At 48.4% G+C, this 24,393-nt stretch overlaps 3 protein-coding genes across 4 annotated transcripts in view; all 3 read left to right on the top strand.

The window, feature by feature from the left end:
* Positions 1–24,393, top strand: part of LOC134157217 (baculoviral IAP repeat-containing protein 5-like) — a 121,842-nt gene that overhangs the window by 94,311 nt on the left and 3,138 nt on the right. The gene's annotated exons all lie outside the window — the stretch shown is intronic.
* LOC134157219 (protein PET117 homolog, mitochondrial) lies at positions 1,634–3,395 on the top strand. Its single transcript, XM_062605956.1, has 2 exons — positions 1,634–1,794; positions 3,204–3,395. Exons 1-2 carry the CDS (start codon positions 1,699–1,701, stop codon positions 3,351–3,353), a joined length of 246 nt encoding a protein of 81 aa, XP_062461940.1. The 5' UTR covers positions 1,634–1,698; the 3' UTR covers positions 3,354–3,395.
* KAT14 (lysine acetyltransferase 14) lies at positions 3,398–22,930 on the top strand. Of its 2 annotated transcripts, none has more exons than XM_062605925.1 (10): positions 3,398–3,853; positions 6,482–6,600; positions 8,672–8,793; positions 10,744–10,925; positions 11,456–11,872; positions 13,178–13,749; positions 14,277–14,413; positions 14,917–15,092; positions 18,023–18,213; positions 21,195–22,930. In XM_062605925.1, the coding sequence occupies exons 1-10, from the start codon at positions 3,598–3,600 to the stop codon at positions 21,366–21,368; spliced, it is 2,346 nt and encodes a 781-aa protein (XP_062461909.1). In that variant the 5' UTR covers positions 3,398–3,597; the 3' UTR covers positions 21,369–22,930. The 2 variants fall into 2 exon arrangements, with proteins under 2 accessions (XP_062461909.1, XP_062461908.1); XM_062605924.1 differs by having other exon boundaries at positions 11,453–11,872.

Here is a 24,393-nt window from a genome sequence, read left to right as displayed (position 1 = left end):
CTCGGAGGGAAAAAATGTACAGGAATGTATTGGGAACCAACCTACCCCTTTCACAATAAACCTCCCACCTCCCTCGTCACTTGTGCTTTGAGGAGCTTCTGAGACACGAGCAGCATCCCAACATCCAGGGCACTCCAGGAATCCGAGCAGATCCCTTCTGTATCCGCAGGTTACATTCAGCTTCTGTAGCACCAGGGGCAAGGACTTCCACAAACCCACCCTGGACTGTGGGAAATGGCGAATGAGTCTTGCCTGACCTCCTTCAGGGTTTTACAGACCTCGTGGCACATCCCACTGCCCCACCAGCCATCCTTTTGTCTGATCCATTTACAAGAGTCGCTCTCCTGCACCGCTGATGTGCTCATTCGGGTGGTACAGAGCACAGTGACTGCGGTACAGAGCACAGTGACTGCGGTACAGAGCACAGTGACTGCGGTACAGAGCACAGTGACTGCGGTACAGAGCACAGTGACTGCGGTACAGAGCACAGTGACTGTGGTACAGAGCACAGTGACTGCTGACAAGCTCCCTGCTTCTCGGGAGCGTGACCGGAGCCTCTGTCACAGTAGCCAGGGGGAAGTTTGATGTGTTAGAGGGTAAGAGTGCCCTGAAAGGCTGAAGTCCCGCAGCCAACGCCTGAAGTGCATGTGAACGTGGTGGATCGAAGTCATGCACGATAGCCATCTGTTGCCCTCACACGGGAGCACAGGGAACATAAATCCTCTCTGTCTGTAAAGCACTTGGATACTTCAGTGAGGAGGTGCCAGGGAACGACCCCCGGGGACAGGAATAATTCTGTCTTCAGAGCACGAAAAACTGCCAAGCACGAGGCCTAAGGCCACACATTGAACAATGAGCAGAAACCAGACAATTGAAGAGCTGCTTTCTCCAGCTGCTTCATCTGTTCAAAGTGGGTTTTCTGGGCAAGGAAAGTGCAGAACTGGAGGTCTCCGCTCAATTAAAGCGAAGACAAAAAATAACCGGAATCTTTCTTGAACTCAGAAGAATTCTTTCCCCTTTTGTTTGTTTTTTCGGCTCTGCAGCCGCACTGGAAATGCAAGCGCACGCCGGCAGGAAGCTCCACAAACACCCCCTGAGGAAAGGCATCGGGAGCCATCGCTGCCCTCCTCCCTCACGCCCGCGGGGCCTCTTCCCCCATAGCAGTGTCAATGGGGCAAAGGCGCGGTGAGGAGGGAGCCGGCCCGCCCGCAGCACAGGGGTCGGTCGGTGAGTGAAGGCTGGGTGTGCTTACAGCACAGAGCCACGGGCTGGTTTGGGTTGCAAGCGCCCATCCAGACGCACCCCCTGCCGTGAGCAGGCACGTCTCCACCGACGGGCCGCCGACCCGGAGCCGCCTCAGCCCTACGGCACCAGGCCGCCACCTGCTTCCACCATGGGCCTGGGGCTGCCCCGCGGCACCCCCTCAGCCCCAACCGGGAGGCCGCGGAGCGCCGGGGCCGCTCCACGTGCGACGCGAGCGGCGGGAGCGCCCGGTTCGGCCACCTCCCACCAACCCCGCCCCGGGCCGAGGCTCCGCCCCCTCCCCGCTCGGCCCAGCCGCTCAGCGGCGGTCGATTGCTCTGGCCTGGCTCGGCGCTCGGCTGGGACGCCTCCTCTCACACACCCCCCCCCCGCCACGGCTCCGCGCCGGGCCTTCCCGCCGCGGCGAGCAGCAGGCAGCGGAGCGCTCCGCCCGCGATGTCGCGGAGGTCCCGAGCGGTGCTGGCCGTCTCCGTGCTGCTCTCCGCCGCCACCGTGGTGGCCGTGCACATCCAGCAGCGGCGGGAGCAGGAGGTGAGTGCGCGGCCCGCCGTTGGTAGGTGGGGGGGGACACGAAGCGGGGACACCTCCGCGTCCCCCCGCAGGCCAGGCCACGCCCCTTTGGCGATAACCACGCCCCCTCACCTGGCGGCCTGGGCCGAGGTGTGTGGTGGAGCCACGCCCCGTCGCGTAAACCACGCCCCCTTCTCCGTTAAGCCACGCCCCGGGCCCTCACGTGCACGTGCTCCTGAGCGCGGCGGGCGGCCCGGCCGTGCCTGAGGCGCTGCTCCCGCTGGGGCCGGCCCGGCCTTTACCTCACGGCGGGGCCCTGCCGGAGCTCACCCCCGGTGTTTCGCTGTCCACGACCTTTGCCTTCCTCGCCATTTCCTGCCCTGGCATTTGCTCTTCCCATGTTCTCTCCTTGTGGCAAGTGGTCCCTTGGGAGGTTGGGAGCTCCGGGGTGAGGCTGATGGGCTTGGTGGGGCGGCTTCATAGAAGCACAGACTGGTTTAGGAGGGAGCTTAAAGCTCATCCAGTTCCAAACCCCTTACCGCGGGCAGGGACACCTTCCACTGGAGCAGGTTGCTCCAAGCCCCTGTGTCCAACCTGGCCTTGAACACTGCCAGGGATGGGGCAGCCACAGCTTCTCTGGGCACCCTGTGAGTAAAGCAAAGAGCAGCTGAGATTTTAGAGCTTTCAACACTCACTGGGGTGCTTACCCACTGGTTTGAGAGCTGATGGTCTGTACTGCACAGGTCATTTTTAATCAGCACTTTGGATAAAGGGGATATTTTTTTCTTGTAGTGCTTTGCTTTTTCACGAGCTTGGCATAAGCAGGTTGTGGGACTTTGATCAGCCATGCAGCAAGAGTTTACAAGGCATTTGGAAGGTACTGGGGTTTGGAACTTGATGATGTTAAGGCCCCTTCCAACCCTAACTATTCTGTGCTTTTGTTAAGACTGAGGCATGCGCAGGAAGAAGCAGATGAAGCCACATGGCAGTTTTTCTTAAGATAGTTTCCACTTTGCCACAGAATTGTCTCCAAGCAGAGGAGACGCTCTGGGGAGATCAGCTTGAGTTGGTGAAGATTTAGGGCAGAGGTAACAGGGGTTTATAGATCATGTCCATCTTGCATAGCATGGGAATTACAGGTGCATAGCATCTGTTTGCTTGATAGCTTTACCAATTGGTATGCCCACCCATCTGAAATGAGGTCAAATAAAGCACTTTTTGGTTTAGTACCATTAGCTGATAGGTATTGTGTATTGGCTCCCATAGTTTTACATTCAAACCCTGTTAAGTGGCTGTGGCTACAGGTCGTGGCAGAGGACTTGCAAAGGCAGCATAGCATGGTGAACAGCCGTGCAGGAGGGGTTAGAGTGGGAGTTAATCACATTCAGCATCCAACAGGCTGTGATAAACGCTGTCCCTTGTGTTTGCAGAGGCTGCACCGTGGAGTTCTCCAAGATCTTGAGCGTCAACACCAGAAAAAGGAGAATATTCGCCTCCTGGAAGAGCAGATTGCTTTGACAAAGCAGCTTATGGAAGAAAGAGACAAGGCCCTGGTTGAAAAAGGGTCCCAGCAGTCATAGGCACAGCCCTGAGTCCTTAGGGGTTTGATTAAAGATGTTTGGGGATCGGCAAGCAGAGGTAATCTGTGGAAGACTGGGTTTTTTTGTATAGGTTATAATTTACTCCCGGAAGCTATAGTGTGGTCATAGAACATTTCCTTTGTCATTGGCACTTTGACTGTGGAGACTTTGCTGGCACATCCAGTGTGGGTGTACTGGTCAATGCGTAACAAGAAGTTGTTCCTTCCCACAAACACCATCTAGGATGGCTAATAATGTCCACATGAGTGGGCTGCTGAGCCGTCATGATGATGAAGCCACCAGGACCTCCACCTCAGAGGGCCTGGAGGAGGGTGAGGTGGAGGGGGAGACTCTCCTGATTGTTGAGTCTGAGGACCAGGCCTCAGTGGATTTATCACACGACCAGAGCGGGGATTCTCTGAACAGCGATGAAGGTGACACGTCCTGGATGGAGGAGATGTCCTATTACTGTGAGAAGTGCCAGAAGTGGATACCAGCAAGTAAGCTTGCCCATTGTTTTGTGTCACATTGCTTGCATTGCTGTGGTGGTTATTTGCACCGTGTCCTGCATGCCTGTTTTATGGGGCATCCTTTAAACATTTCATCTGATGTTGAAGGAAAACAGTGTTATGCAGTGTACCCTTGCAGACCAGAAACCAGCTGTGTCCTGGGCTGCATCCCCAGAGCATGACCAGCAGCTGGAGGGAGGGGATTCTCCCCCTGTGCTCTGCTCTGGTGAGACCCCCCTGCAGTCCTGTGTCCAGGTCTTGGGCAACAACACAAGAGGAATGTGGAGCTGATGGAGCAAATCCAGAGGAGGCCATGGAGATGCTCTGAGGGCTGAAGCAGCTCTGCTCTGGAGACAGGCTGAGAGAGCTGGGCTTGTTCAGCCTGGAGAAGGGAAGGCTCCAGGGAGACCTTAGAGCAGCTTCCAGTGCCTAAAGGGGCCAACAAGACAGCTGTTACTCTGAGAAAGGCTCTCTTGGCATTGTATGGAGCCCTTCCAGCCTGATGCCAGCCAGCAGTGTGTGTTAGGCACTTCAACCCACGTACTGCATGCATGTCAAGAGCTGGCATTCCATGTAAAGAAATGGGATTGTCTTTAATTAGTAGAGAACAAGGGTAGGACTTCAGAAACATGCACACTCTCCAAAGACTTCCCAGTGGTGTGTTTAGGGAACTTTAGCCCTGGCCTCTGCTTACCCAGATAGTGACCCCCGCTGTGAAGCTCTGTAGGGGAAAAGGGCTTTGGGATGGGTGAGTTGTTTTTGGTTTGTTTGCTCGTTTGTTTTGTATGTGTTTTTTCTGGTCAGTTTGTCACATCTGTAGAGCATATGGCTAAATCTCAACCTTAATGGTTTCCTGATATTGTGAATTTAAGGTAGCTTTCACAGAAGTGTGTCCAGCCTGTAGCAGGTCACTCTGGGAGCATTTGGAGCAAGCTGCAGAACTTGATCCCTCTGCTGCTGCTGCTTGACATAAGATACATGCTGTTAGGAGCTAGGAACGTGACAGACCTGACTTTACTTTGTAAATTCTGGATTATCAGGTCTGTTACTAGCTCCAAAAGTTGGATATGGGTACGTGCTGGCTGGGGTTTGTGGTAGTTTGGGGTTGGTTTTATTATTTTTTGGTTGCTGGTTGGCTTATTTATGGCTAGAAATAGTGAACTCTTCAGGAGGTACCTGCCTTGCAGTTAGGTCAGAGCTGTCCTTTTTGTCAACTTAGAGTTTGCCAACAATCACAGTTGTAAAAGTCTCCTCTCAAGGGGTGTTAGTGAATGTTTAGATGTTAATGTAGTGAAACCAGCATCGTACTATTAAGATGGTATGCAGTTAAAGGGAGATACTAACTTGAAATGTATTAATAAAAGGAGCATTAAAAGTGGCATTGGAGCACTTGATTTAACACTCATTTTGCTTTATTTTGCAAAGGCATTCCTCTCTCATTACTGTGGAACAAATCCAAAGAGCAGAAAATGCCAGTCACAGAGCAGGGGTAACTAGATACAAATGTGCCAAGTAAATGAGCTGGAGAAGGGAAATACTGTTCTCTTTGCTAATTGTTCAGGTGTCAGTTGTCACTTGTGAACATCACCACCATGCTCAGACAAATGATTGCTTTTACTTTTAATTGCCATGTGGAACTTTTGTTAATCTACTCAGTGTGGGCTTTTTACCCCCCATCAGATATAGGCCAACTCTAATTGTCAGGTTCTGCAATTCACTGTGAAAGCAGAGCATCTGTGTATTACAAATGCTCTATCTGATGTCGTTGTACAGTAAAGGAGTTGTCATCCTGTTAGAGAAAGTCCTGATTCAGGTGGTGGTTTTTGCTCTAATGCAGAAACACCAAATTAATACCTGTACCTTTGGGTGTGTGGGGTTGTTAGGGTTAGCTTTACACAGCAAGGCATGTGCTGAAGTTCTCTGCTGATTTGGGATCTCACGTATCAACTGCAGTAAAGAGAAAATGTTTCCTGATAATGTTGGGCTGTTCTTTTGGCTCTCAGTCTGAGAGAGCTGTAAAGACGCATAGCAGTGTGTGGAAAGATGACATGGAAGAGAATGCATGTATACTCTGATAGCCTTTGCACTCACATACTGTTTTTAACAGGTCAGCTATTAATTTTTTAAAGCAGAGGGGGAAAACAGCTATTTATTGACGTATGTAGAATCATAGAATAGTTTGTGTTAGAAGGGACCTTCAAAGCTCCTCTAGTCCAGCTCCCCTGCAATGGGACATCTTCAACTAGATCAGGTTGCTCAGAAACACATCCAGCCTGGCCTTCAATGTCTTCAGGGATGGCACATCTAGGCTATCCTGGGGAAGCAGGGAAGAGAAATGCATCAGAAACAAGGAGATCCTTGGCTTTGTACCTGCATTCAGATGTTAAGTAGAATGCCCCTTTTTTGATGCCTGTGTTTTTCAGTTGGTCACTGCTGGCTGCTGTGGCTGTGAAATAAATCCGTCATAGTGAGTTCTGATGCTTCCTGTGAACTGTCTGGGTCTTTGGACTCTGGAAGAAAAAAGTTCTTTTCTGCCTGATCTAGGAAATCCAGATCTCCTCTGCAGCACTTCTTCCTATAAAAGGATCGAGAAATTGATTTTTTGCCTCTTCATTTTAGGTCAACTGAGAGAACAGCTCAGCTACCTCAAAGGAGATAACTTTTTCAGATTCACTTGCTCCGATTGCTCAGAAGATGGGAAGGAGCAATTTGAAAGGCTGAGGTTAACGTGGCAACAAGTGAGTAAAACGTGTGTGCTGGCAGAACAGCCACAGGACATTGTAAAATTGCTGTTTGTTGTGTATGTGCTACCTAGAAAAAGAGAATCGAGGTATAGGTAACAGTGAGACATGTGAATGAGCTTCAGAAATGAATTCGCTAAGGATTGTCTGTGTATTAGAACTTGGGCATTTGGCAGGTAAACGGCAGGATAATCATACAAGCCACATGCCTTGTTCTTATTTTCTTTTTTTTCTTCCCCCTTATGTTATTCATGAATTCATGGCTTCAGGCAGGTTTGGGAAAGCAAAGTGAATGCAGTTTGGCTGCAGGGCATGAACAGCTTTTTGTGTATATGAGCAAATGTAAAACTAGTGAGGTAGCAATGTACAAACAGAAAGCTTGCCAGCTCCCTCAACACAAAGCCCCAACCCAGCTGCTTACTAGCAACAGTCCTCACTGGAATTTGGTATTTCAGTCACTTAAATACCTGAGCAATCAAATTTGCATTATCAGCAACCACCCTTTGGGTAGGCTGATGCAGGTCATGGTGCTGGAGGAGCAGTCAGGGTGCTGGAGAAGCAGTCTCTTTGGAGTGGCATGGGGAAGAAGGGATGGACAAAATCAAAACAGATGAAGAACATTGACTAGTGAAGGAACTGTCTCCTTAGGCTTCCAGCAGCCAGAGCTGCTGCTGCTGCTTCCAAATATGTTAAATTGAGGGAAGTCACCAAATCAACTTCTCTGAAGTAGGAAAATTGGGGACAGTGATTTCTGGATTTATTTGGTTTTCATAGTATGTGGCCTCTACAAATCCTTATCTTTGGCCGTTTGGAGAGAGTGGTTTGTGAAGTCCTTAGACCATGTCCCACCTGAATTAAAAAGAAAAAACAAAAAAAGAGACCCCAAAATCCTGGGTAAACAGTTATCAAAGTAGAAGGGGTTACAAGGCAGAACTAGAGTACAGGGGACATTAAAGCTGTCTATATTTCCTCGCTTTGGCATCTTCAGCAATGCATTCCAGAAGGCTATGGCCCACTGTGAGGAAACCCATTTCCTTGGGAAAAACACATTCAGACTTCTTTGATGGTGAAGAGTAAGTCCCTGCTGGAAAAAGTGTCCATTAAAGCTGTGTAATGGTTGAAAGACCGTATAATCACAGACTGGTTTGCATTGGAAGGGACCTTAAAGCTCATCCAGTTCCAACCGCTGCCACAGACAGGGACACCTTCCACTAGAGCAGGTTGCTCCAAGCCCCTGTGTCCAGCCTGGCCTTGAACACTGCCAGGGATGGGGCAGCCACAGCTTCTCTGGGCACCCTGTGCCAGGGCCTCAGCACCCTCACAGGGAAGAATTTCTTCCTAATGCCTCATCTAAACCTCCCCTCTGTCAGCTTAAATCCTAGCTGATTTTAGTTGTATTCAAATAAATTGGGTAATTTTAAATTGGCCCCCTTGAATTAACATAAAGAGATGTGATACTTTTTATACCTGCCCTTTAGTTTAGGAGTTCAATAGGTCTGGCTAAATTTGGTTGTGAAGCACATGAATTGAGGTGTAAATGGATTGTGTTCAATGAAGATCACCCAGAGACAACCCAAATTCTTTCAATACCCTGAACAATAAGCAGATGTGTAATTTTACAGAGAGTTTAAAGTCTGTCCAGTTTGAAATGTAATAGTAAGTATCTAGAGAGACCGTTGTCACTGTGTTCCTGATGGATTAGGTAGTGGGATTACTTGTGACCCTTTTTTGGAAGGACTTTTCCGTACAGGCCCCAGTTGTGATATAATTCATTTATACAACCACTGCAAAAGCTTGGATCTCAGTATAAACCTGCATAACTAGGCAGCTGGTTATTCCCTTGGGATGCAGAAATCTCGGAGGGAATGTGCATCTAACAATAGAAAGACGAGAATGGGCAGCATGAAAGCGGGAGGAAGATGGATTGCAGGAGTTGCCTGTGAGATATTGCAAAAGTCAGTTATAAATGAGGGAGCAAAGATCTTGTGTGTGTGTGGCAGCTCTGGGGGGCTGTTCAGAACTCAAAGCAGGGGCGATTTTCACTTGTGTCCAACGCTTTCTGTTCCAGGTTGTCATGCTGGCGATGTACAATCTGTCACTGGAAGGAACGGGCCGTCAGGGGTACTTCAGATGGAAAGAAGATATTTGTGCTTTTATTGAGAAACACTGGACTTTCTTACTTGGGAACAGGTAAAGATGTGGTGTTTCCTGAAGGTCTGGTTGGTGAGCCAAAGGAATTAAAACGTGTTACGCAGATAGACAAGAGTCATGGTGAATTTGGTGATGTCTCTGTTGAGCTTCACTAGTGGGGAGATTGAAGGATTTAACATTGAGAACCTGAATGTAGGCATAAGGGGTACTTTTGGGAAAGAATAAGCATAGTATAGTGAGGGAAAACAACCCCAAGAATGTCACATAAAAGCAATGTAAGTGCGTATATTCTTGTCTTCCTTCAGGTAGCATATGGGGAATGGTTTTAAACTGACAGAGGGGAGATTTAGATTAGACATTAGGAAGAAATTCTTCCCTGTGAAGGTGGTGAGGCCCTGGCACAGGGTGCCCAGAGAAGCTGGGGCTGCCCCATCCCTGGCAGTGTTCAAGGCCAGGTTGGATGGGGCTTGGAGCAACCTGCTCCAGTGGAAGGTGTCCCTGCCCATGGGACTGGATGGACTAGTGGTCTATGCTGACTTCACAGCTTCTTTTCCTCCCCAGGGATTTCTCTTTTGTAAGTTCTGGCCTTTCTCCTTAACTGGATTGGCTCATTGGCTTGCTTTCATTGCTTGTCTGTGCCTCCTTGCTCTGTTCTAATAAATGTTAGTACTTGTCCCTGCTGGAAGCCAGGGGGATCCTGGCAGGAAGGCAGCTGAAGGCCCCTTGTCCCTCACTTAGGGAGCCATCACCTCGCAGGGTTTGCTGCAGCCTTTTGAGACCTGCCCTGGTGACTGGGCACTCCTTGCTCTGACTAAAATTCAGATGATTATTGGCATCAGACATAGTTTTGCTGCTTTCCTGGACAAGCCACTGGTGGAACAGGGACAGCTGAACCATGTGTAGAGGTTCGAGGCATTCAGTGCTTTGCTTTTTTGGCATGTTTAACATGTGCTTATCCAGAACAGCTTATCCAGACTTACTGGAACACTCCAGACTGTGATCTGGGGTACCCAAGTTTAATCTCCCACATTTTAAGGTCCGTACCCGAGGATGTGTAATTGCAATGCTCAGACACCAGTGAATACTTGCTCAGTTCACCCTAGCCTGGTACTGATGGTTTTCCCAGTGGTGATGTGCAAAGACAAGAAGGAATCCTGAGACCCTATGCAAGTATGGGTTTAGACTGTACACCATGAATGCAGCTCTCCAGTATCTGAGAGGTTACCTCTGTTATTGGCTGTAGGGGCAATTTTTTAATGTTTCATTTCACTTCCTGCCTAAACAACATCTTCATCAGCACTCAGAGGATCAAAAAGTGCTCAGATACCCAGCAGAGTACATGGTCCTGCAGAGTGAAAGGCTTAGAAAGCTGGGCTTGTTCAGCCTGGAGAAGAGAAGGCTCTGAGGACACCTTAGAGCAGCTTCCGGTGCCTAAAGGGGCTGGTAAGAAATCTGGAGGGGGGGTTTGACAAGGGCCTGTAGGGACAGGACAAGGGGGAATGGCTTTAACCTGACAGGGGAGACTGAGATGAGACATCAGGAATAAGTTCTCCCCTCTGAGGGTGGTGAGACCCTGGCACAGGTTGCACAGAAAAGCTGTGGCTGCCAGTCACATAGATTGTTTATAGGATGGTTTGGGTTGGAAGGGACCTTAAAGCTCATCCAGTTCCAACCCCCTGCCACAGGCAAGGACACTTTCCACTAGACCAGGTTGCTCCAAGCCCCATCCAACTTGGCCTTGAACACTGCCAGGGATGTGTCCCACCAACCACAGGAGGTTTTTTTGGGGGTATAAGTGAGGGTATAATCAGCTTTGGCTGCTGGGGCTCTGGTAGCAGTGTGGATCTCTCTTCTGTAGGCTTGGTGTGTGGCAGCTCATTCACAAAACAATAATTGCACTGTTATCATCTTGGTGAAGGAGGAGGCTTCAGGATGAAAGCAGACTGACAAGTGGGGACCTAACACTTGTTTTCCTCTCTCCCACCACAGGAAAAAGACATCAACATGGTGGAGCACAGTCGCTGGCTGTCTCTCTGTTGGGAGCCCCTTGTTTTTCCGCTCAGGGGCACAGGAATTTGGAGAACCTGGATGGTGGAAACTGGTTCATAATAAACCCCCGACAATGAAACCTGAAGGAGAGAAGCTGTCTGCATCTGCGCTGAAGGCAAAAGGTAACTTCTTTCCCTGATGGTGTGTAGGGTCCTGTCTGGGCCAGAGCTGACAGAGCTGGAAGGCATGAGAAAAGCTTACTTAAACCCATGTGTCTGTGTGCATGGGCTGTTTCTTAGTTTTGCTGTGCTCTAACAGTAGACTTAAGGAGACTATGGTGCATATACTGTAGTGTGAGAAGGCTGTTAAATTTTATTAGCCTTTTGCATTGTTAGTAGGTGATTTACAGGGTTTGGAGATTTGTGCAGGGGTTTTGTTTTAGCTGACATCTACAACTTCTCTGCTCCCCTTTACCTGGGGAGGGTTTTTTATCTTATGTCACTAGGTGCAAATCCCCTTCTGTGCAGAGGAGCAAGATGGGGGCTTTAATGAGGCTTTAGAGGTGCATTGGCTTTATCCTGTGTGTCCCAGAGTGAATTTCTTGGATACCTTGAAAATGCATCCTCTAAGATTTGTAGTGAATGTGTGTAGAACGCATCCAGTGGTTGCAGGAGCTCTGTCTGTTAGAATAAGCAAACTACTTCTTTAGCAGCTTCCAAGCCACCTCTGGATCCCATCATTACGGTGGAAGGACTCAGGAAGCGGGTAAGCCGCAATCCAGTCGAGTCAGCCATGGAGCTGAAGGAGAAGAGATCTCGTACTCAAGAAGCCAAGGAAATTCGGAGAGCCCAGAAGGAGGCAGCCGGCTTCTTGGACCGGAGCACTTCTTCCACTCCAGTTAAATTCTCCAGTCGAGGCCGTCGTCCTGATATCGTCCTGGAGAAAGGAGAAGTGATTGACTTCTCCTCCTTGAGCTCCTCAGATCGCACTCCTCTGACAAGCCCTTCTCCTTCCCCATCTCTGGACTTCTCCGCTCCTGGCACCCCGGCCTCGCATTCAGCGACTCCCAGCCTTCTCTCAGAAGCAGATCTGATCCCAGATGTCATGCCACCACAGGCTCTGTTTCACGGTAAGAGATGCTTTGGGTTTAGTTTAATAATCATAGTAGAATCCCAGGCTGGTTTGTGTTGGAAGGGACATTAAAGCTCATCCAGTTCCAACCCCCTGCCACAGGAAGGGACACCTTCCACTAGAGCAGGTTGCTCCAAGCCCCTGTATCCAACCTGGCCTTGAACACTGCCAGGGCCGGGGCAGCCACAGCTTCTCTGGGCACCCTGTGCCAGGGCCATGCCATCCTTACTCTGAACTTGCTCCAGCAGCTCCACATCCCTCTTTGGTTGGGGGTCACATGTAGTTGTTTAGGAAGATGTTAAAAAAAAGTAACTTAGGATGAGCTGCAGGATCTCTTCAAGATAAGATGGGAAGTAACTGGTAATAGTCTGTTTGTCTTGGCTGCATGTAACCCTTGATTAATTTTCCATGGCTTTATTGCCAGCTTCTAAGGACAAAAGAAACAACCATTATTGTCTTCTGAGGGATCCTGACTAAACAGTGGTAGAAGATTTCACCCAGCAGCTGCTGCATCACTCAGCAGAAGCATTTTGCTGCAACACAGATTACACTGTTAGAAAGCAACTCTGTTTTTGTCTGTAATGGTTTTCAATGGCAGAAATGTTATTCTCATGGCAGTAGTTCCAGTAGTGTTATAAGTTCGAGCATCCCAATTAACAGATGTTGGATTCTAGTTGGGTTGCAGTGATGCAGGCTGAATGCTGTTAGTTCCTTAAGGAGCCAGACCTCAATCTAGTTGGTAGAGTAGAGAATAAAGCACTTCTTTGTGGAAGTGATGGATGGAAGGATGAATGGAAGGAAGAATAGTCAGGTTCTGTAGAGGGACAAATCCTGTGTTTCAGTAACTTCTAATCGTTCCCTCAGATTAAGCAGAACTTCTCCAGGTTATGCTCACTGAAGATACATCTCACCAGCTGGACCATTTGATCCCCAGTCTTCAGGAACTGTCAGCAATTCAACGTTTGTCCGAGAGCCTGAGCTTGCAGCTCAGGAGTGCTATGTTTTCAGATGCCAAACTGCGAGACACCTTAGGAGGAGGTGTCCTGAAATTGGACTCCAGATGGTTTCTCCTGTCCAGAATCAGGAGGGCCAGAAGTATGTAAGACCTACATATACTTGTACATATACTACTACATGTGGAGTGTGTTGAGTAAACCTGCATTGTTTCTCCTTAGTAGAGAGGAAATAGGTGCTCTTTAAGGTCCAGCCCTAACCATTCTGTGAGATGTCCTGTGACAGCCTTTTTGAAATGGGGCTTTGATATTTACATTTTTAACCAGGGTAATTTTTCTCTATTGAATAGATGATGAGGAGATGGAAGGAGATGGAGTCATAGACCCGGGAATAGAGTACGTGCCCCCTCCCAATGGGACAGGCAGTGCTGGCACTGTGATAGCAAGTAGGAAAAAAGTGAAGACAGTTGAACAAATCAAGCAAGAGGTGGAGAGTGAGGAAGAGAAAACAGAGAGGATGGAAGGTGACAGTGAAGATCCTGAAGAGTCAAACTCATCGCTGCAGGTGAGGGGACGAGACAAGAGGAAGCCGCAGCTGGAGAAGGATGCTAAACCCAGAGCTCCCAAGCACACCTCTGTTAGCATCTATGAGGAAAAGCTGCTGCTGAAGAGACTGGAAGCCTGTCCCAATGCCATGAGCATGACCCCGGAGGCCCGGAGACTGAGGCGCAAGCTGTTAGTCAGGCAGGCCAAGAGGGAAAGAGGGCTGCCACTCTTTGACTTGGACCAGGTTGTGAACGCTGCATTGCTCTTGGTTGATGGGATTTATGGAGCCAAAGAAGGAGGTGTTTCCAGGTCCCCACTAGGGCAAGCAACATACAGAACTACTAGCCAGGACTTCAGGATCTTGGACAGATACCAGGTGAGCATTTCTAAATCTAAGTGACCTTTTGGCACTGACAGCTGGCAGTGTCACCTTGAGATTATCTGACTCCCAAAGTGAAAAGGGTTATGAACAAGAGTCATTTTGACCTGGGGCTGTGTCCCCACCAATGCTGTCACAAGCCCTTTTCTTCCTGGGACGTGCTCGTACAGCACAGCTGTCTGTCAGTGTCAGCACCACAAATGTCTATGTATTTGTACTCCAGCCCTGCCCAAACACTGATGGCGGAGGCCTGGAAGCACTCAAATAAGCAGTTGATCTTTCATGTGATATAGGAGGAAGATCACTTGCAGTGCCTTTCTGAGTGATGTGTGTGGCTCGTAGGTTTGGGTGCTGAATCCAAGAGTGCCAAGCATAGTCCTCTTGAGGTGGGACCATCATGCTGTGGCTCCAGTCCATCTGGTCACATTGAGAGGCCCTTATACCCCCTCTGTTGATGTGATTCCCCTGTGTTAAGTCATTGACTGATGTTCCTGAGATGTTCTGCATTGTTTTTGTACATACAGACAATGCTGCCTGCCATGAAGGGCTATCGACAGCAGACCACAAAGTTCCTGTATCGACTGGTAGGCTCAGAGGACCTGCTGACAGACCACAGCATCGTCAGTCCTTACACATCCCGTGTGCTGAAACCTTACATCAGGTACAGCTGGTCAGAGGTTGAGTTTGAATTTGCTCTTGGCTTATGAACCAACAGTCCGCAGAGGGGACACCCTGGCCAGTGCTCCTTGCTCATCCATATACAGCCAGTCGTAACCCTGAAGGGATAGTGGTTGGGTTAGCTGAGGATTTGAGCTGGCTGTGCACTGGGAAGGGGAATCTCCAAGAGAGAACAGATGCAGGGCAAAGAGGGAGTCACGGAAGTCTTGCAGTGCAAGTTGCACCTGCTTTTGGGTCAGAACCATGATTTCCTTGCTCCTGCCTGTTAGGGGAGGCTGGCTTGGTTTGCTGCAATCCAGAACATGTCCTGGCCTCTGACACAAGGGCGGTTTTGCTGAGCTGGGTGCTGTTTTCCCAGTTGAACGAAGAATCTGTCCTTTTGTTCCTAGTTGAGCGTGTCAGGAAGTATTTCATGGGCAGAACCCATTCAGCGGCAGTTACTGTTGCTCACTCATGTTTTGTGTTTGCTTTTCATGTTACTGGCAGGCGTGATTATGAGACAAAGCCCCCAAAACTCCAGCTGCTGGCAGAAATCCGGGCGTATCCGCACAGGAATGATCTCAACTGGAAGGCTGAGCCAGAAGCACCCGTCGATTACTGCTACGTTCGCCCTAATCACATCCCCACTATAAACTCCATGTGCCATGAATTCTTCTGGCCTGGTAAGATTGCTTCAGTGCTTGGTTTTCAAAGAAGGAAGTGGTTTTGTTCCAGAAAGGAGTATTCTTGGGCTCATTTTTGCTTCAGTTGGTGTCTGGCTCCATTCTTAGAAAACCATTATCTGATGTCCTAGGAATGCAGCTGAGATGGAGACGTGGGCTTGGTGTCTTTGTCTTTTGAGATCATTTAGAACTGGGCAATTAGGCCCGAATTAGCACACTGCTTAAAGAAATAGATAGTTTTGGGTAACACTGTTGATGGCAATAGGAGTAGTCAGTTGGGAAAACTAGGCATCCAGTGAAACAATTGGGGCTGTTTTATACCAGAGATCTACTGCTCATTAGCTTCATGAGAAAGTTTCTTCCTAGCAACCATAAGCTGGGTATGTTGGAATGAAATTTAGGAATTACACTTCAAACCGCAAGCTTTACTGTGGTGTCCTTTATTTCTTCAAGCCTCAGTATTTGCAAGGTAAGGGAAAGCTTGGGTATTGATTTTTGTGTGTCTTCTTGAACTTAGGCTCTTTGGGGACAGCGTCTGCCCTTTATGGGGGCAGTTATGAGGCTGTAGTCTTTACTCCTGAAATAATAATGGTGATGTTCATGCACTGCATGGATCAGCTTGTGATCAGCAAACAGCATGGCAGACTAATTAGAAAAGCCCAGTACAAACAGTACACACCTTTCTTCCAAGTAACTGTTTGCTCTGTGTTTTGATTCAGCAGATAGTGATTCAACAGGGCTTGTAGTTCAGCAGTGCTCCTGCTGCAGTCAGGATGGGTGCTCTTTGTGCTACTCACTGCCCAAACTGTACCATTGTGGGGGAGAAAAGGAGGAGTACCTTCCCTTTCACAAGCTTTTTGGAGCTCGCTTGCAGTCCCAAGGGAGGCTGAACCCCTTTGTCACAGTCTCTCCTCTTCTGATAATGCATTTGAAGTTCTGGCCAAGTTGGGTTGCACCTTCATTAAGTTCTTCAGGACTCACCCTGTTTTATTTCATGTAAGAAGCGTGGGTGTGTTCCACCTGACTGTGAACTGTTCATCAGTAAATCAGAAGCTGGCACTCCCATCGGCCTTCAAACGGGAATCGGGATCTCTTCCATGGTGTATGTTCTCTGAGGCTGGGATTACATGATTTGTTGCACCTTGGTTGTGTTTTAGCAGGAGAGGTGAGCAAGGAGGTTGATACATCAGGAGATAAAGCACAGTGCCTTTGTTGATACAAAGGGTTTAGCTCCACAAGGGGCTGGTACAAATGAGGGGGGTGGGATATGCAGAAAGCACTGTTCAGAGAAATAGCTGTAATTCCACCTAAGTTTAGCCATGCAAAGCATGTGTGCTTGGGGATGCTATGGTCAGTAAGTGGCTCCTTAGGTGTGCTCAGTTGCCTTCTAAAAGCGATGCTGTAATTGACTGATTTCTTAAGTTTTGGGTGCTTCACCAGGTGTGGTGAGCCCAGGCCTCAGTCCTTCCGCCTGTCCTAATCCTTCCTGTCAGAGCTGCTCTTGTTTCTCACAAGGCAGAAACAAGTTTGCAGGTAGTTACTGCAAATGAGCTGATGTGAAGCAAGATTCCCCCTTGTCTCTCACGGTATCTTGTGCCTTCATGCCCTAACGGGAAACATCTCCCCAGCAGACAAGTGGTAAACCATACTGAGCTAAGCATCTTCTGACAGGAATAACTGCGTGCTGAGGGGACGGCACCATTCCATAGACGCCAGCGTGCTCAGGGCAATGCAGGGTTCCTGTTCAGACATGCTGTGAGGCACTTCACAGTCAATTGCAGCCTTGAGATAATTAACATGGCTCCCTATTGCCAATCGATTCCTCCCACTCACTTCTCCCAGCTTACTCCCTTATTTGTGCCTGGTGCCTTATGGAGTCTTGCATCTCATCAGGAGTGATAATAAACATTACAGGAAAACACACTGTGCTGCTTTGTTATCCCAAATAGATCTGTGATGGCCAATTTGAGGCTGAAACTAACATTCTTGGAGCAGCTCTGCTATGTATTGCACCTCATTTAGGGCCTGTCCACACAAATTACAGAGCAGTCTTCTGTGCCTTGAACTGCACTGCTTGGCCTTGACATGCTGTGTGAGTGCTGCCAGGCTGCTATCTATTCTGATAGCAGAGAAAGCTGTGGTCAGGTTCACAGTGCAGCTCCACAAACAGCTGAGTGTGCACAACAGGAGGCAGCAGAAGATCAAGGCCAGGTTACCTTAGGCAGTTGTGCTACCAAAGCTGAAGCCCAGTTTCATGTCTGCTGCATCTGGAGAGAGTTTGCAGGAGGAACAGGATGGTGCATCAGGCAGATGCACTCTAAACCAGCCCAGTCCCCTTTGCTTGTCTGCAGGCAGGTCCTTGGCAGCTGGCATAGGAGTGGTGTACATCAACCTGGTGCTGGCCCAGCCCAGGTGAAATGGAGAACCAAACCCCTATCATTAATCTTACTGCAGCCCTTAAGAGCCCCAGGCAAGAGGCACAAGCTTGCTAGGACCCAATCCAGCAAACATTTGCACATGCCAGTACCTTTATCCACATGCATATTTAGAACTGGGTGCTTAGCAGAGCCTGCTGATACAGCTCACAATACAAACTAAGGAAGATGAGCTGGATGCTGAGGTCGTGTGATCTTTATTTTAAGCCATACTGTTTGAGAGAAGGTGCTTTCGAGTTGTTAGTTTCCTCCTCGAGTCGTCTGGGAGGAAAATCAGCTCTGTTTCATTTCTCTGTGCAAGAATCCCCACTAGTAAGCAGGTCTCATTTTGTCTGTGTGTTTTGCTGAAGCATCTCTCAATATCAGAGCTTTGAAATTAAGGTGAAAGGAAGGGATCAAGTGAATGTTTCTAAAAGGCCTTATGCCCCTGAATTTCCATGCAAGTGTGACACTTTTTGTTTGCAATGCTTCCATCTGCTGTTTCTCTCTCCATAGGAATTGATTTGTCAGAATGCCTGCAGTACCCAGACTTCAGTGTTGTTGTCCTTTACAAGAAAGTGATCATTGCCTTTGGCTTTATGGTGCCAGATGTGAAATACAATGAAGCTTACATCTCTTTTCTGTTTGTTCACCCTGAGTGGAGAAGGGCTGGGATTGCAACCTTCATGATTTACCACCTTATTCAGGTAATGAAAAAGTCCCATGTTTCTGCTAAAGAACTGGCTCTCCCTCCTTCCTTGTGTGCACACATGCAAATATTAGAGTAAGTAGTGTTGTGTTCTTCCCTTCTGGCTCTTCCCCTTGCCCTTCTTCTGCTTACATCGCACACATTGTCAGCAGCCCATGTCCTATGGGGAGAAATCCCTTCAAAATAGAAACTACAATGTATTTAATAGAATAACCATACAGGTCAGGTCCTGGGAGCTAGTGAGATGCTGCAGGCTTTGTTGGGATTAGCTTTGTGTTCTTCAGTGCTCAACAGTTCTCATAACAGTAATACCATAAATTTGGGGCTTAAGGGAGAAAATGTGATCATATGGGGAGGTTCAGTTAGAAGCTATTGCAGCTTTCTTGGCTGCACCTGGATGTTTATTCCGTGACCAGGGCCGTTGCATTAAATCACTTACTGATCATAATCATTCTCTTTCGCTTTCAATACCCTGGTTCAAATCCAGCTGCATTGAAGATAAAGAATAAGTGTTCGCAACCTCATTCAAATTTGTTCAAACTAGCTTGTACTGGGCTTTGTTCCATGGGATACTTGGGAAAATTAGTTGGAGCTCACTAAACAGGTGGAATTAAAGTAGTTAAACTTCATTAAATCTCTGTGTGAATACTGTTATTCAGGCGGCCTTAATTCCAGTCACTTTACTGAATTAAATAGCAGGAAATCCAGCTTAATTCTGAGTAAGGATGCAGACATATGTCCTGTTTGCAGCCAAACCGTGCCTCTTCAGGACCCACAGCTTCACCACTCCCTGAATAGTCTTGGCAGAGCTGCCGATACGAAACATTTCTTAACTTGTTTTACTCCAGATGAGCTGCACTAGCATAAACTCGCCATTCAAACTGTTTTTCCTCGTACTCATTTGGCTGGAGAGAGGTAGAGAGTGCTGGTAGAGCCTTGGGAACAGTGATCTGTACCTTGGAAAAGCAGATTCCACTGAGGGTGGCTCTTCTGGGCCACCTGAGGGTAACTCTTACACATCTCTCTGCAGTGTCCACCTCTCTTTGTTCTATGTGTCGATGCAGGGCATGAACCAATCTGCTTTAAATTCACCCCTTCAGTTTCCCAAGCATCTCTGTGTAAAGTGTTTAAGTAAATCTCCCTCAACTGTTGTCTGTTGATGTGAGATGTCAGCACTTGGTGAGAACAGGCGCAAGCAGTGTGCCAAGGTTTGCAGGGATCCAGCAGCTGGATCACGTCTCTCCAGCAGAGTTGGGATGTGTTGGCAAGCGAGCCACAGAAAATCATCACAGCTTTTTGTAGGGTATATCACAGCCAATTAACCCAATTCTGCTTGCAGGTACATAGCATAAAGTCGCCAGAGGGGTTGGACCTCGATGATCTTCAGGTCCTTTCCAGCCCTAACTATTCTATGTTGAGGAGGGGGCCAGGCAGGTTTAAGGCTGATGAGGCTCACTCGCAATGAGAGATCACCATTGTATGTTTGGCTCACACTAGGTTTATTTTTCCATTGTGAACTGTTTGTCAGTGGTAGAAGGCTTTTAATCATGGAGGAGAAGAAATGATTCTTCTGACCATTTTTTCCTTGACCCCCCAGATTGCAGGTGATGCTTCACAGCCTGCTTGGGCTAACACTGAGGTCTGCTCTCTGTAGCAAGAGTCACTGTCATACACTGTTGGGATTAAGGGTGATTCTCTGAATACCTGAAAGGATGTTGTAGTGAGGTGGGGGTCAGTCTCCTCTCCCAAGGAACAAGGGACACGACAAGAGGAAATGGCCTCCAGCTGCACCGGGGGAGGTTTAGGCTGGATATTGGGAACAATTCCTTCCCCAAAGGGCAGTCAGGCGTTGGAACAGGCTGCCCAGGGCAGTGCTGGAATCACTGTCCGTGGAAGTGTTCACAAACCATGTAGATGAGGCCCTCAGTTCCATGGGTTAGTGGTGGCCTTGGCAGTGCTGGGGAACGGTTGGACTGGATGGTCTTGAAGGGCTTTTCTAACCTAACAGTTTCTATGACCGGATCAGTGGATCAGTGTGCTGAGTTTGGGGATGAATTCTTAGGAACAGCATAATCTAACAGGAAATGTGTTGATGTAAATGGTGCCTTGATGATGAGTTTGTTGTAAGAAGGTACCCTCTAATGCATCTGGCCCAGAGAACCAGACTGCATCTTCTTAATGATCTCATTCCAACTTCCCTTCCCCAAAATGGCCTCCTGATTATATTCCCCCCATTAATCCCTATGAGAGCTTTCCCTTTAAACGATCTACCTTGGAAATTTCCTAAGGGGTGGTGCTGTTCCCACGTAGACAATAGTGTACACAGAATGCTATTAAAACACTAGATGAAAGCAGGAAAGCTTTATTATATCAGCATCTTTATCAGAGAGCTGCTGGTTAGAGTAATCTGGGATCTTCTAGGTAACTTTAGCTGTGCCATTTGCTGTCTGAACTCAGTTCCCTGCCTTCTCAGGAGTGCTGTGCCCTGAAGGATGGGAGAGGAGCTGGGTGGGATAGACAGGAATTCCAGCGTGACGGCCCAGAGGTGTGCTGGTCCCAGGAGCTCGGCCCTGTTGACAGGGGAGGAGTGGGGCACCTGATCCTCTGGCATGTTTTGCCTTTTCTTCAGGCCATTGTTAATAAGTATTAGAGACCTTTGCTGTGCACTGAGGTTGCTTTTAATTAACAATCACTTAGCAATTGACAATGGAAAGCTGACAAATTATAATCCAAATGCCTGCTTTCATCGTCGAGGATTCCACATTTCCCAGAAACAAAGGAGCGGAGGAACAGCAGCGCTCCCTCTGCTGTTGCTGTGTGTGGTAACTTCTGTGTTGGGGCCTGCAGTTTTCTCACGTTTCCTCAGTAACCTGAATACCTGAACTGATGAATCTCTTCACCTCCGCATTCCCCCAGAGGCTGTCTCATTCTGTTGCTGTGATACTTCTTTCTTTTCTCCCCCTTCTCCTCCCTTGGCAGACCTGCATGGGCAAAGACGTAACCCTTCACGTCTCTGCAAGCAACCCTGCTATGCTGCTCTACCAGAAGTTTGGATTTAAGACTGAAGAGTACATTTTGGATTTTTATGACAAATACTACCCCTTGGACAGCAAGGAGTGCAAGCACGCCTTCTTTCTCAGGCTGCGGCGCTGATCCGTGTCGGGGGGCTGTGGAAAGCCCAGTCTGTCAAGCAAAGAACTGCCACGGCTTTCAGTGGAGGATGTTGGCTGCCATGTGAGAGCTGGAGCACACCGACGCCTTTATCCCTAGGACGTTGAACGTCAACCGTGTTGTGTGATAAAACTGCAAAAAGAGGATTTGTTCCTATTGCTCCGAGGGGACAGGCCTGGAAATGCCAACCGGGACCTGCTGAAACCACTGGAAGACTGAAATTCTTTATGGGGAGTTTTTGTGCCGCTGTTATTTTGGAAAGCCTCGTTGTCAAACAGAAAACCCCAAACAAAAAACGGTTGTCACTTCAGAGTGTGTCAAATTTTGAAACCTGCCCAAAAATAGCCACAGGTTTTTGGGGTTGGTTTATGGGAAATGAACATCTGAACTTAACTCATCCGGTGTTTCTGTGATTTGATTGCTTTGTTAGGAACCGTGTCTTGAATCCGTGAAGGGAAACAAGTTCCTGGTGCCCCTACCTGGAAGCGCTCTTTAGGAAAGCTCTGCACTTGCCAGAACAGCAGTGCTGGAACCATGCTTTAGGAATAATGAAGAGCGTGTGAAGTCCTGTTCTTCCCCAGTGTGAGGCTCTGTGAGGTGTGTGTCTCCCACTCCTTCACGACTGCCTGCCTTTCCTTTTCCCTCGTTGGCCCTGTGCTCACTGTGAAGTTTTTGTAGTGCCAGTGTTTGGTGTTCAGAACAAGATGTCAAGCGGGTTTTGCTGCACATCAGCCCCTTGGGCACACCTCTAACCACAGAGCCAGCCTTGCAGCTCCAGCACCCACCTCCTCCTGCTACAGATGCTCTGGCTAGAAGAAACCCAGAACAGAAGTCAGTGGTGACGGCTGAAATGCAGGCTCTGGTTTGTAGAAGCAATCTGCAGCTTGGAGGGAGGGAAGGGTAGAGGTAGGCCAGTTCCAGTTTCTGGAAGCATCTTGGCTGGGATTTCATGGCTGTAAGTATAAGAGAAGAGCAAAGAATAAATAGGAAGAAGCAAGAATTAAGAGAACACAAACCCGAAACAGTTTCTGTGGTAGTGGGGATTAGTCCTTTTACAGTTTAGCAGCTTCTCTCTCTCCCTGACTTTTATTGCAGATGAACAGCAAGCAGGCAGTGTGCTGCCTAACCAAAGGTCAGCCTGTGCGTTTTCAGTACGATTCACATTCACTGTTCTGGTCCTTCCACATCAAGCCTTACAGAGATCTGCACAAGAAATGTGACTTCTTTATCCTTAATCCATTGTGTATACCTGCCTGTAGTAGTAGTTGCCTTAATGAAGTCTTCATTTTGGTAACAGCAGAGACAGACACACAAAGTGTGTTTTTGTGTAGCCTATGTACATCATCACCAAAACAAAAACAGTGTTAGTGGGAGGGGAAAGGAACCCATCCAAGTGTTACGTGCCCTAACATCTGTGCACATTTCTGCCTGCTTTATGACTGTGTGAAGTTCAGTGTTACTGATGTTTGAGTTAGCTGTGCTTGGAAGGAAAAAAATATCTGTCTTTATGAATGGAATTAAAGCCCTTCCCTTGGAAAATCCTACCTGTAGTCATGCTGCTTGTTAAGCTGTGTCTCCATCAGCTTATTTCACTGAAATCTGGCAAACTCGAGGATGCAAAGCCTGTGTATGGGCAGCAGATAGCAAGAAACCCTTTATTCCTTTACTGGGCACCCACACAGAAGTCACACACGTGCAGGCCCCAGCAGGGTGTTTCCTTGCTAGCCAGGAGGAGGAGATAAAGTCTGAAGAAGATGAGATGAACGTGATGTTCTGCATCATGTTCTTAAAGGTGGCCATGAAGATTTTGAGCAGTTGCTTGTTCTATGCTAATACCTCCGTGGCTTTGTCTCTCAGAGGGAAAATGCCAAGTAGAGAAGGTGTAAGAACAGCACTGGGATTCCTGCTAATTCGCTTGTATTTCTTGGGAAATTGGCCAGTTAAAGGCTATACCTGTTGTATCCCACACTCCTGGGGCCGTAGGCTTAAGTTTTGATCCCTTAGTGTTATCTTACGTGCTTTTGTAAACTGCACGCCCTGTTCCTTAGCGCTGCCTGTGAAAATGGGGCATGCCTTTGAATTGCTTACTGTGAGATCCTTCCCTGTTGATCCTAGTGGATCACTTTGCTGATGGTCTGGGTGAAGCTGAATAGCTGTGACCCAAGAAGACTTGCAAAGGGATCCCAGCAAACCAGGACTGAAGGACACTGGTGAAGTCTACCTCACTGGTGTAGGACACTGGTGTGGTATCTGTGTGTTACCTCCTCTCAGCAACTCACACTGTCTGTAAGAGGTGATTTCTTCTGCTCTGCTGGCTGTATGGGTAAGCACAGAGGCACTGTTCAGGGAGCAGGAATTCAGCCCCCACTTCCAACAAGAGGCTTCTGAGGACAGGAGGTTGAGGCCAGGCTGGTAACTGGCAGCATGTGAAGTCAGGTGTGTGATCTGATAGGAGCTGGCAGCCCTGGGGAAACACCCAGCCTTGCCAGAGAGCAATGCCTGCCCTCACGAGGTCGGCACCAGGATTAGGCAGCCTTTGGAGTAGCTGTAAGATAGCTGCTGCAGCTCCAGATGTCGTTTGTGGCTGCACAGGGACCACTTCCAGCCTCCTCTCAGGAGAACATTTCTTCCCCAGGATTCTGACTGATGAATAATGCTTAGCAGCTTAAGGCCACACTGCTTGAACAGTCACGTGCAGCTGGTTTTCAATGCAACGGATGAGGTTCTTCCAAGGCACATGGGGAAACAAATTGTGTGCTCTCAGCCCTCTGCTTCCCTCCATGTCAGGCTGTGGAGAGCAGCATGATGAGTTATGTTAGCTGTGATTGAGAAGCCAGCATCCACTCCGCTTAAGGACACAATTACTCCACGCTTCCCTGAGCTGCACAGCGACGGTAGCAGCGATTACAATTGCCAAACACATCCCAGTTTAGCAGAACAAAGTTTTCCTGCAGAATAAAGGTGGGACCTCACCCTGTCCTAGTAAGGCAGCAAAGCCTGAACCTTC

The sequence above is a fragment of the Pezoporus occidentalis genome, unplaced genomic scaffold, assembly GCF_034315485.1.
Source record: "Pezoporus occidentalis ecotype Australia unplaced genomic scaffold, CSIRO_AGI_Poc_V1 ctg93, whole genome shotgun sequence".
Taxonomy (NCBI): Eukaryota; Metazoa; Chordata; class Aves; order Psittaciformes; family Psittacidae; genus Pezoporus; species Pezoporus occidentalis.
This window is presented reverse-complemented; position numbering and strand designations above follow the sequence as displayed.